Source organism: Amaranthus tricolor, chromosome 8 (genome assembly GCF_026212465.1).
Source record: "Amaranthus tricolor cultivar Red isolate AtriRed21 chromosome 8, ASM2621246v1, whole genome shotgun sequence".
Taxonomy (NCBI): domain Eukaryota; kingdom Viridiplantae; phylum Streptophyta; class Magnoliopsida; order Caryophyllales; family Amaranthaceae; genus Amaranthus; species Amaranthus tricolor.
This window is the reverse complement of record NC_080054.1, coordinates 26,801,345-26,814,553: the sequence shown is the minus strand read 5'-3', so window position 1 is coordinate 26,814,553 and position 13,209 is coordinate 26,801,345. Positions and strand designations below refer to the sequence as shown.

The 13,209-nt window shown below is 35.0% G+C and overlaps 1 protein-coding gene across 1 annotated transcript; it reads left to right on the top strand.

Moving 5' to 3' along the window:
* Positions 1-204: 204 nt before the first annotated feature.
* Positions 205-13,155, top strand: LOC130821205 (CLP protease regulatory subunit CLPX2, mitochondrial). Its single transcript, XM_057686885.1, has 15 exons — positions 205-1,116; positions 2,115-2,176; positions 2,277-2,377; positions 2,515-2,598; positions 3,872-3,918; positions 4,760-4,834; positions 6,187-6,264; positions 6,835-6,891; positions 8,135-8,205; positions 8,303-8,402; positions 8,499-8,603; positions 11,468-11,530; positions 11,605-11,727; positions 12,350-12,505; positions 12,942-13,155. Exons 1-15 carry the CDS (start codon positions 313-315, stop codon positions 13,014-13,016), a joined length of 2,001 nt encoding a protein of 666 aa, XP_057542868.1. The 5' UTR covers positions 205-312; the 3' UTR covers positions 13,017-13,155.
* The last annotated feature ends 54 nt before the right edge of the window (positions 13,156-13,209 follow it).

Sequence of the window (13,209 nt, the reverse complement as noted above, 5' to 3'; positions counted from 1 at the left end):
ATCCATTTACAATTTTTATTCCCACGTAGATATTATGGCAAATAATTAAAATTTACGGCATTAGAGTATCTATAGTGGTGTTTCGATTTTGATTTTTGAATCGATTCTCACTTAGACCGTATCGTCTCGATTCCCGAGCATCGTCATTATCACTTATATCGGCAAGGTCGAGGGAGAGATGCGAGCAACTCTTCCTTCACAATTGTCGCTACTAAAGTCAACTAATCGTAGTACATAAAACTATAAAATTACTACTTAGGAGTATTTCGTTTGTTTTTTAAGTGTCCGAGAAAAAGCATCATCATTTCACTCATGTCGATACTTCTCCGGCGAAGAAAACTCATACTTTCACCATTTCCGCTTTTATACACTTCTCCTCATAGTTCTTCTTCTCTATCTCCATACCACCATCGCCATTTCTCATCCCTTAAACCCTCCAATTTTCATATCTTTCAACCCCAAGTTCACGCTTTTCTAAAAAGTAAATTAGGGTTACGGTTAGGGTTAGGGTTGGGGTTTCAAGGTCGACTCAAATGGGAAGGCAGTTCCGACGATTACGATCAAATCAAAGCAGTTATCAACTGCCCTCGTTGTTCCAAGCAAATGAATGTCCTTTTTTCCAATCGTCCTTTATCGATTTCTCCCGACGAAGTTGGAATTTACCAGGCGTTGAATATTTGTCCTCATTGCAAAACTGCCTTTTATTTTCGCCCCTTTAAAATGACACCATTGCAGGGTAGTTTCTTTGAGATTGGAAAAATTGGGGGTAAGAATAAGGATGTGATGATGGTGGATGGCAAGTTTGTTAAGGATGAAAATGAAGGGGAGGAAAATGATAAAGTTTCTATGTGGCAGAAGTTGAGGTCTTATGTGAGGGATCTTCCTCCTCCGTCTCCTGATGATGCAACGCCATCCTTGGGTGAGAATCACTGGGCTGCTACTAGGGTTGACTGTGATAGTATGTCTGAGGAAGTTCCCAAACGAAGAGGTGGGGTCAATTTGGTTGGAGAGACAAATGGTTGGGGCGGAACGAATTTGGGGAAGGAGTTTCCGACTCCTAAGGAGATTTGCAGAGGGCTTCATGATTTTGTAATTGGGCAGGATCGAGCTAAAAAGGTCAGAAACTTGAATTTTATGTATACCTTTTCATTGGCTATAATATTAAAGTTTCTATGCATTTTGTTTCACTTTTTGTATTATCTGGATGGATTGATGGTAATTATTAGTCCTTTTCATGTTGGATGATGGAATAGATCGGAGTTATGTGTACTTTATTGCATTTATAGCACTCTTATGCATAAGTGAACTAGTGAAGTGGTCACTCTGACCCATAGTGAGTGGGTTGTTGATAAGATAGTTACATACTTACAGCTGTTGAGTTAAATGTCTTGGTTGAACTTTGAACAGGTTTAGCAAAACCACAAATAAAGTCACGTTTGACCAACAGGCTCTCGCAATTAGTTAAACATGCTTTTTTGGTCGGAAAAAAAGGACATACACTTAAAACAGTCTTCTTCAGGGCCTAATTAACTATAAGTTAATATAAGTTCATGATGTAGTTTCAAAGCTTGATTTTATTTCTTATAAGTTAAGGACAACTCGTGGCATAACTCAATGCGCTCTAGTTCATACGTAGAGTGTGTTGGTACTCCGAAGGTAAATTAAATCAAAGCTAGCATTATACTCTTCAATGCATTGGTTTCTCCAAAGATAATCTGAACTTATTAGCATCAATAATGCGAAAGCTTGAATCCCATCAAGGTCGACTGAGGTGCAATAGTCTTCTTCTGAGGTTCTCCACAAGTATTTAATTCCTCCAATTACTTCAACCTAGTGATATCTACTCCTGTAAGGCTGCTATCCCATTCTTAACTGAAGTAGCAGTAATGAGAAATAACTTTTGACATCGTAATACATGCCAATTAGTCAAGTATAACACGAGGCAGAGTATCATTTGTGATGTTGGGTTGGAGACATTGTTTTTATGACACCTGTTAATACAAACTCCTAGTTGATAATTTGAGATTGAGTCGTGCCACATTGTTTACTTAAGACCTTGAGATGTATTTTTATCTTATTATTTTTCGTTAGGGTTTATGTCTACTTAATTGCAGGTGCTTTCAGTGGCAGTTTACAATCATTACAAGAGAATACGCTATGCCTCTGAACAAAAACAGTTAGCATTCTATGACATTTGTTTCTTAATAAAAACAATTTTCTTGTCAATTGTTATGCTTGTCACTAAAGGTTCTTCATATCGTTGATTGGAATGCTAGGTTAGATGCAGATTTTGATGACAATGTGTATAAATGTGAAGACTTAGATCATGTCGAATTGGAAAAGAGCAATGTTCTTCTGATGGGTCCTACTGGTTGTGGTATGGACTGCATTTTGATTTGTTGATAATTGTATATCATAGCTTGCTCCATCCTTTAAAATACATGACAACATACTTGTGCAAGGGATGAACAACTTAGTTCTGATATATTGCACTGATGCTGGTTGTAAGGACAGGGAAGACATTACTTGCAAAAACAATGGCTCGCTTGGTGAATGTGCCATTTGTCATTGCAGACGCAACAACACTAACTCAGGCAAGTGTTTCCTTTAATTGATTTTTTTAAGCTGATTGTTTATGAAATGATGACGTCAATATGTAAGCTCTCTGGCAACGTAGCTCATACTTGGCTTCTATCTACACATAATTATCGGTTTTTTAGGCTTTCTCCTACTCTTTGGTCTTTGCTAGGGGGCATTTCCATGGGTTTGAATTAGATGGAGTATTGAGTTTCTATGACCTTTGTGTGGTGCCACTAGATGTTCCATTATAGTGCCATACCCATTGAAGCACGAAACTGTGTCCCATATTGTGTTTAGAATTTTTCGTACCAAAATGTTTCAAAAACGCTATTTGAAACACTAAATTTATGTTTCTTGTTTGCATGAAGATGGAAAATTGTTTGTTCCTTTTTTTTCTTTTATATTGTTATGATTATATTATGTTCTACTTTTGTGATAGAAGATTTTTGATTTATGATTAGTGTTATAAATATATTTTTTACTTTTAGTCGATGTATTTGGACAACAATATGACCTTATATTTGATTAAGTTTTGTTTCTTAAGATGCGAAACACTAAGTTAGCGTTTCTTGTATCAAATAGAATTTCATTTCAAAAAAAAAAAATCAAAAACAATGTCAATTATTGCCCAATAGCTCAAAATAAATCCCACTATTAACTCAAAATTTGGCCAACTATTATATAGTTCATGTTAAAATACATGCGAATGACTTATGCCCCACTAAAACATTCAAAAGCTATATATTTTAAAATAAATTTAAATGAAGAAAATTAAAAATAAAATACAAGAATCCATCCCTAGTATCATCCTTACGACTTCCCAACACTTGCTATTTTACTTTAGGTTGTCATTTTTTTGAGTGCCCATGCAGCCATGTCAAACCCACTGGCAATTTATTATGGGTCAAAGTATGGATTTTTCGTCTCAAAATAGTCGAGTGGACACTTTTGTTTGACTGTAGTACACTATAGCTGTAAGCTCAACGATTGTACTGTACTCGATCTTCATTTCGTATATTAATTCTATTAAATGCTCTAATTTAGGACTATTCTTTAAAACTCTCTGTAAACATGTGTCCAAGCATATAAGAATTTATCTATATCTTTATATCTGGGGCATTCAGCCTGGTAATGATGATTTTGGAGTTTTTTTTGGTCGCACTGTTATTTCTGTCTGCAGAACAAGCTGAAAATTTCTTTGATGTTGAATGTTATCCTCTAGTCTGACTGTTCATGATACTGTACGTACACAATTTAATTTGAGTCTATGTTCTTTTCTTGCTTCAGGCAGGCTATGTTGGAGAAGATGTTGAATCAATATTGTACAAGCTACTGATGGTAAGTCACTATAAAGTGTGAGTTACTCTGGGCTATATGGATGAGCTTTATTTACAGTATGATTCTTTCTAACTTTAATTGGCATATTTCTTTTCTGTTTACCTCTTTGTTGAATTATCTTTCTTGTTTTACCTTTAGAAGTTCGTGGATTTTTCTTTTACATAAGTGAGAGATCCTTCACATCATTGATTGATTGTGTATACCTGTTTGTTTCAATAACTAAGGATGGTTTGTGGTTTGACAAACTCACTATTAACTATGACCTGAAGGTTGAAGGAGCAAGAAACATGATATCAAGTATCAACTTGAAAGAGTCCATCATAAGAAGCTTAAATGAGTGCTGTCATGCTATGTGGTACTGTGTACTTTGTACACGTTATCATGTCACTTTTTGTTTTTGAATGGAACTTTTCTCTATTGTGAGAATAATTTTTGATTGAACACTGAGGTTATCCTTGAGTCCAGGTGCAAGGTGCCCCATCATGTTGGAGGGCCATCTTGTCTTAATCTTTTGCCCTTGCAAGAGGAGAATTGACTGCATATAAACTTAATGAGGTTCATCCTAAAACCAATTGGTGATATAGGAAGAGTCCATCAAGGTTTTATGTTGTCAACCTCTCTACTTCTTCGATGTGAGATCACATGTGGGTTATTTAATTATTTTCCAACATTAGTTAGTAGCTATTCTTTATCAAAGTTGACTTAAACATATTATCGTTGTTGCTTTCTTTCAACAATAATTTTATTATTTACAGGGAGTAGATGAAATTACTTGTTGATCTTTTTGTACTAGTAAAAACTTTGATCTCATAATTTGAAACGGTAATTTCTTCGGCTTCAGGCTGCTGATTTTAATGTGGAAGCTGCTCAGCAAGGAATAGTCTACATTGACGAAGTGGATAAGATCACAAAGAAGGTATTTGCTTACATTTTATATCCAGCTTTTCATTGATTGAAGATCGATCTCATTTTTTTCAAATTTCATTATGGCCTGAGGTTATGCTAATTTTCATCTGGACTGTACTGTTATATTCTTATATATTTGGTTACGACTTATTGAAATTGTATCTTGTGTTATTTTATCTAATTAAGGGGCTTGTATGCATGCAACATACATGATAAGATAAGATATAGTTTTTTACTTCTCATTTGTTGTATCATAATAAATGTTGCCTGACATCAAATTACAAGTCCTTTTCTAAGGTCTATGGCTCATGAAATAGTTAGGCATTGGTAGAGGGGTGTTTGTAGTTTGGTCTGGTGTGGTTAATGACAGCCCAATTTGTGCTGCAAAAATTTGGGGTCACACAATGCCAAAATAAATAACATCTCATTACAATTCCGTTTCTAATTATAATGATTTCTGATCTTGTACAAGTTTTTACTTGAATGACTTTCACATGCATGCAGGATTCTAAATGGTAAACTTGAGTATCTAAGAATATTGTGCTGTCTGTGATTTGATGTAAATTCACTGACTTGTATTTCTGTTGGGAATTGGGATAATCTTGTGGAAGCTGGGGTCGAATGTTGGCATATTAGGATTTCAGTATTCTCTATTAGTTTTCCAGATAATCACATTTGGTTTTCAAATATTGTGTTTTATTTTGTATAATTAGCTTGTTTAGTAAGTCTCTTCACGTGTCCAGTTTTCTTTGGAACGCTAAGGTCTTGTAAATAGCTTGTAAAACAGCCGCGTAAAGTCATAATGTAGATGTAGTGAAATGCTGGGGCGGTCTCGCTGTGGTGATGCTTAGAAGTTAGAACCAATAAGCTTTTACATGTTACTATTTATTTCTTACTGTAATGGGAATTGTTTGATATATTAATTCAACTCTCCAGTGTGTCTTATTTCCCTTTGCCTTCTGTGTGTTGCAACCTTTTTCAAGCCCTTGTGAACTTATTCACATTTCAATGGAATAAGTGGGAGAAGTTAGAACCAATAAGCTTGTACATGAAGATCTTAGTATGATCTTCTTTTTCTGGGTTCATATAGTTGGTTTGGTTAAAGCTTGCAGCATTTGGGCCTGTACAAACATTTTTTGTGGGAGAGAGTTGTGCATTCAGAATTTGAGTCGTTACAGCATATGATCTGGGGGCTCTCCTCAAACTTTCTGGTTCACATGTTTTGAGATTTGAGTGATGTATCCTCATTTACATAGCTTCTTTAAAACTACTAGTGTTTGTTTTTTATACCCTTTCTTTGCCTTTTTAGTAGCTTCTTTATATCTAAAATTTTATCCACTTTCTCTTCCTCCATTTTTACAGGCTGAAAGCTCTATCATTGGTAGAGATGTATCTGGTGAAGGCGTTCAACAAGCATTGTTGAAAATGCTGGAAGGAACAGTGAGTTTACTGTCCTTGCCAAAACCCATGTCTGTCGCATTGAGTTTCTTTGATATGAACTTCATTTGTCTAACTGCTTTGTTCATGGGTTGTAATGTCAGCTTAAATACTTGTCAGCCCTGGCTCCTTGGTTGGTGAATTTGACAGTTGCGATTGCTTGTTGACAATTATGTGTTTAGTTTTTTGCTTCTTTGTTAGTGTTCATTAACTTATTAGATGCCATTGAAAACTGAAATCTGATAAATCATGGCAATCCAACACAATTTCATTGAGTGTAATTCATGCCAAATGGCCTATCTGAACATGTTGATACAACACTGCGTTAACAATCATTTTTCTAATGCTGGTAATTAACTCCTGTTCCGATAGCATTGGTGTTTTTTATTCTTCTTTCTATTGCTGTTGCTTGCTTAATCCATCTTTAGTGCCTGTGTGCCTCTGCTTGGAATTTGCATAATCACCTGATTTGAACAATAATTTTGATGTCTTATTGCATAATTTATCCTTACTGATTAGATAGTTAATATTTCATCTTTTTTGTTTAGTTAATGTTTCATCTTTTTTGTTTAGATAGTGAATGTTCCTGACAAGGGAGCACGGAAGCATCCTCGTGGTGATAGCATACAGGTATTACTGATTTGCCAATGATTTTTGATGATTTGTGTTTGTCTCATGATCATCAACTTTTCTTCAAACATGTTTCAAGTGTTTGCACTCCTGTGTTGCCTATCGTTTGGCTCAAATCTCAAATATGATTTTGTGTTTGTAGTTTCTCATGATGTGGAACACATTATTTTTATTGAGCCACATCATTAGACATGCCACAAATAAAGCACCCAGAATGGAAAAAAAATTAATTTAATGAAGTCGTGTTATCAGTACAAATTCATCCACTCTATCACAACAGGCTAAGTAAGCATGGCCGATTTTATTCTTTGAAAAAGTTATTATTTTACCTCTATTAGCTATTCAAAATAGTTTTTTAGATGAGTACCGGCCTTCTGTTTTTAAGTCAATGCAATTGAACGCTAGTAAGCTTTGTTAGAACCATAAAATAATCAAGGATGTCGTCGCAATTCGGTAAGAGTTGCATTGTATAGGACGTGACTCTTCGCTGTGTTGACGACTCATTTTGTGGACATCACAATGTAAATTGCTAACTTGAAAATATCCATTTTATCATAGTAATTTTAGTTTTATAACATATATTTAAATTATAGCTTATAACGGACCTTTAAGAATCTAATTCATATTTAAGAAGAATTATAATGGCTATGTTAGAATAACATCTTGGCTGTTACTCCATGATTTTAATCATAGGTTATGTAATAAGTCCATATGTTGGGATTAAGCCTTTGGAAGTGTTGTTACTACTGTTATCTATTGTTGAATATATAGGATACATTAATTGTCTATGGGGGTCATGATGCTCTGTTTGTGTCATCAGAACTAATTGTGTTAAGAGAATTGTTTACCTTCTTAGCCATTGCATTTTTGATTATGAAGGGCTGGTTTAAAGAGAAGTTTTGTTAAGTAGGTTTTGATGCTTCATCTCCATTTTATGATGAGAACCAAGACTACTAACCTCGTGTGCTTGCATTTTTATGAAGAGAATCATGAGTCATGTTTTTCAGTATAACTTGATGAAATCGTTTTTTTACTGTAAGGCACCTAGGTGCAGCTCTCTTTGCACTGGGTTTACTTACCCAGGTTCAGTAGTATGCATAGGATGCATAGAAGTATGTGACTCATGGAGGAAGGTTATAGAATATTATCATATTATTGTGTATTAAAACCTTTGATTTATGATGTACATAGACCTTGTTACATATCATCTTCGTATTACAATGGAGTGCTTGATGCTTTTCAGATCAATACGAAAGATATTCTGTTCATATGTGGAGGAGCATTTATCGACCTGGAAAAAACTATATCTGAAAGGTGTGTGTGTTTGTTTTCTCTATCCCTGACTAGAGTCCCTGACATGCGCTGTTTAGTGTGGTCAGACATTTTGTAATTCATTTGTTTATTTGCTCAGGCATCATGATTCCTCAATAGGTTTTGGAGCCCCAGTTCGTGCTAACATGAGATCTGGAGGGATGACAAATGCTGTGATTGCATCATCATTATTGGAAACTGTGAGATCCTGAACTTTAGGAAAATATCCACATTTGTGCTATCACTACTGGCTGCTTTGACCATAAGTTCACGTTCAAGCTGTCTTTGAACTGCAGGTAGAAAGCAGTGATCTCATTGCGTATGGTCTCATTCCAGAGTTTGTTGGAAGATTTCCAGTTTTAGTGAGTTTATCAGCATTGAATGAGGATCAACTTGTTCAGGTGTTTTTCAATGTTCTTATTTTGTTTCCTTATGTGAATTCTCACTTGATTTCACGAAACACTTCTCCATATTCTGTTCATCAGCACTCCCATAAAAGAATCCAGTAAAAAAGTGGTCTGGGTAAAATATAAAGGCTATTTGTACCTTCTGCTTAGAGAGGCCAATAGGTGTTTGCTGCTAAATGCGACTAAAAAACATGTGTGTGGCTCATATATATTGGATGTTTGATTGAGTTGGAATTTGAAGGAGTTAAGTTGAATTGCTCACCACCTCTTGACCCTGTGATTTAGATGTTTAGGTTTAAACCCCATATAACTCATGTGAGGGATTCTCCTTTTCTCCCCTCTCAAGTGGGTTTTGAGTTTCATCAAGTGTTACATTGTTCACCTAGAGAAGACATATTGGCTAAATAATGCTCGGGGAATATATATATATATATATATATATATATATATATATATATATATATATATATTCGTAATGTTAAGTGATTCCACTTATTGATGCAGCAGCCTGTGTGCTATTTCCTTCTCCCCGGACAGAAATTATAAGCCAGAGTTGGCTACAGTCACACTCTTACCCCTTTAATTAATCTCAGAATATAAGTATGCCTCTGGAATCAAGCTTGTCTTTGGTCTTTTTAAGCTCATTACAGTTCAAATCAAATGAGACTTTTTGGACAAGTTTCTTACTTATCCAGAATATTCTCCATGTTTAAAGTTTTGGTATTCCAAAACTACTCCTTAGGTATGATCCTTTTACTTAAAGATTGTTCAAAACATCTATGGAGAAACACAAAGAGGAATATTTCTAATCCATCATCTTAACACATGCCACGTATGAGGGATTCTATAACTCCAAAATAACTAGTGTGATGAGCCAGTGGTACCATTTGAAGAATTTGAAACTGGAAAAATCATCTTAATACAGAATAGTCATATTCCATGACTATATATTAACAGTTGTACCATTGGTAGAAATTGAAACTGGGAAGTAAGAGGAAAATTTATGTCAATGATGCTTTTTTACTTCTAGATCCTGTGAGCTGTTGTCTATGTTATGTATTAGTGTCTGGTATGGTACGTCGAAGACTCCAAGTTTGAGACATGTCAAAGCTAAAAATTTCAGACACTAAAACAATTTCCTAAGATTGCACTCGGGAGCGGGGTCCCGACTTTTACAAAACATATTTCCAATTTTGAGCACTTTTTTACTAGCTCTGCACCTATAAACACTTCATCCTTGTGTACATCTTTCATGTTACCTTGGTGACTAATTTTAATTAATTTCACTCATGCTCTTTTATGAGCACATATCACATGGAAGTTTTTTCATCGTGTTTACTTTTTTCTCTCTTGAAATATGTTCAAGATTATTAGAGTGTAAGGGCTCCATACACTTATTGGAGTGTCGTGTTTCCAGCACGAGTAGAAAAGTGAGATGAAGAGTCAAACTAACATGGGCTATTGTGGTCATAGTCGAACTAACATGTTAGCTTAAAAAAAGGTTGATAGTACTACTCATACCAATAAGGTGCATCTTTTCAAAAAAGCTCATTTGCTAAAGCACGCTTGGTATGGAAATAGCTTCAAGATGGGTGACCTCTTGGAATTAATACTTAGGCTGCATATAAGTGGAGGACAAGTGTGGCGAAAAAGACTTGTGTTGGTTTGTGTAGACGGTCTAAATCCTTATTAGGTAGTTACCACTTACCATGCCCATAGTAATTGGGGCTGCTAAAATTGGCAGTTCAATGATTGGTCATAATGGTCAGATCACATAGTGGGGTAGGAATGTAAGATCGTGGATTCTACCCGAGAGACTTGCATTCTTAAGTGGCTAATCATATTTGTTAGTTGAACTGGCTCCCTCTAGTTTGCTAGGAAAATGAAGATTGTTTGTATGAGTAGTGCAAAAATGTGGTAACGGTCGCGATCACTGTAACAGATTGGTACTGTGGTAATGCAAGTGATGTGGTTATTGTAATGCCGATATATTGGTTGAAAGCATGAGATATTACTTGATACGGTCCAAAATGTTAATTTTTTACACCTTTACAACGTGGGAATTATCTGTGTTTTTTTCCGAAAACCTTTACATCGCAGGTGATGTGATTCGATGCGGTACATGTCGTTCAAAACAATTCTTTTTCTGTGGTGGTGACCGGTTAGAGATGGAGCAGGGTGCAACATATAGACCTAATGACACTTTTTAAACGTTAAAATTAAAATGACAAGAAACCTTAATATCTTAATACAATTCAATCTAGTTCTCAAATTTAAAAACCCAACATTTCAATATGTAATTGTTATTAATCAGATAATACTCTAAGCTAAGAAAAGAATACAAAGCAAGTTACATATTCTTAATTTGTTTTAGCTCCATATTGCATAAAGGTGTTGGTGTTTTTTGTGGTGTGTTGGTGGCTAGTGACCAGTGAGAGAAGGGTGTAAGATCTAGACCAATTGGCACTTTTTGAACATTAAAATTGAAGAGAAACCTTAATATCTTAATATAATACAATCTTGTTCTCTAATTTTAATAAACCAATCTTTCGATATTCACTAAACGTTTCTTAGCATGTTTCAGATGATACACACTAAGCTAACAAAACAATACAAAACAATTTACATTTTTCTTTTTCTTATAGTTCCATATGCACAAAGGTATTCTCAGTGCCAGGAATTATATTATTAGCATGATACTGAAAATCCACTCCCCCTTTCTCCCAAGTATGTAGATTTATGTTACTAGCATAATACTAAAAATCCATTCCCCCTTTCCTCCCGAGTATGTAGATTCTTCCCCCACTTAAAAGTTATGCTTTGAAAAGTGTTGTTTTCACTTCAATAGTGTCTTTCAGGTGCTTATGGAGCCAAAGAATTCCCTTGGTAAGCAGTACAAGAAAATGTTTAGCATGAATGATGTAAGCTGACCGTCCTCTCTTGCTATTACATCTAATGTTTGAGGTTCTTTTATTTGACCTGCAAAGTGGTGCAGGTGAAATTTCATATCACAGAAGAAGCATTGAGATTAATTGCAAGAAAAGCAATGGCAAAAAACACTGGTGCTCGTGGTTTAAGATCGCTATTGGAGAACATTCTGACTGAAGCTATGTTTGAGGTAATTTGAATGAACTTGTAAAATTTATTATTTGGCAATCAAGGGTGAATTTTTTTGGTTGACTCTCACATATACTTAATATATTAAAATATAGATGACATATGGCAATTTTATTCTGTTTTAAGATATAGTTTTGCCAAAACAAGATATAGTATTTTAGTAATAGAAGTATATGATACTCGATAGCATAAATCTGGATTTTTCCTGGGTAATGTTTAATATATGTGAAGCATTCAGGTTTGGCATGCATTTATAGACCCAAGCTTAGTATTTCGATACAAAGGCTATCTCCCGTTTGCACATCGTGATTGAACTTTTTATTATTCTTATCTGATAGCAGATCTTTCCCATTAAAAAAGTGTTCGGAAAATGTAATCAACCCTCAATCTTCTGCTTGGAGTGAAATTAACTATGGGAGTTCAATTGTATATTGGATTATTAATATCGTTAGTCTTGATTTCCTGCATATATTGCTGACATAATTCTCTTGTCCTTGTCTGTGGAATATAAATGTATCCATACGGCTCTTCTATGGGACATACTAATTGCACTTTTACGTTGAATATACATCTCCTCTTTGACAAGGGTGCTGTGTAAATGATAGTTGCTTCTGTTTGTGTAGGTTCCAGATGTGAAAACCGGGACTGATCGAGTAGATGCAGTTGTAGTGGATGAGGAAGCTGTTGGATCAGTTGACAAAATAGGTCTTGGAGCAAAAATTTTACGTGGAGATCGTGCATTAGAATATTTTCTACAGGAGAAATCCAGTGATAAGACTGTAAGTTCTTTTAATTTTCACATTATCCGTTACCCCGCTTGATTGATGGTACTAATATTACTAATTAGTGGTATTAAGAATGATGTGTACTGTGAACTTTCATAAAATGTATTGTTATCATTAGTAAAATGTACCACCTCTAAATGGTAACGCATTAGGATGGATTCTGTGAAAAAAAATAAGGTCATTGAAGTATAACAAGCATGACTGTTAAAATTGTCAAGGAATTTTCTAAAAAAGTTACACCAACTTTTCATGACTATTCCCCACCGTTTATCACCGACAATCAAACGGACCGTTAGAGTAAAATCACATTATTGCTTGTAGTTGTACATGTTTTGTTTCAATCAATGACGGATGAGTTATGTTTAAAAATATTCTGCTGACAATGACGCATTTTTGGAGCTTGATTATTGGAAAACTTTGTGCTATGCAGAAGAAATATGAGGTGGGGAAGAACGAATTGCCAGAAAGCGATATGCAGCTTGTGCATAGAGCTATGAGCTTGTAAGATGTAGATTCAGTCATCCCCACTTCCCCCCCACACTTTCTGAAAAGTTTTACAATATGTATTGGATGTGTTATCTGATTTTGTATATTGGGTATGATGATGATGATAATGTGTTATCCAATCGTGTGTTTTCGTACAATTACTTTAGTGTACATCTGCAAAATAGAAGTATTAAATCATCAGGTTCTTTTTT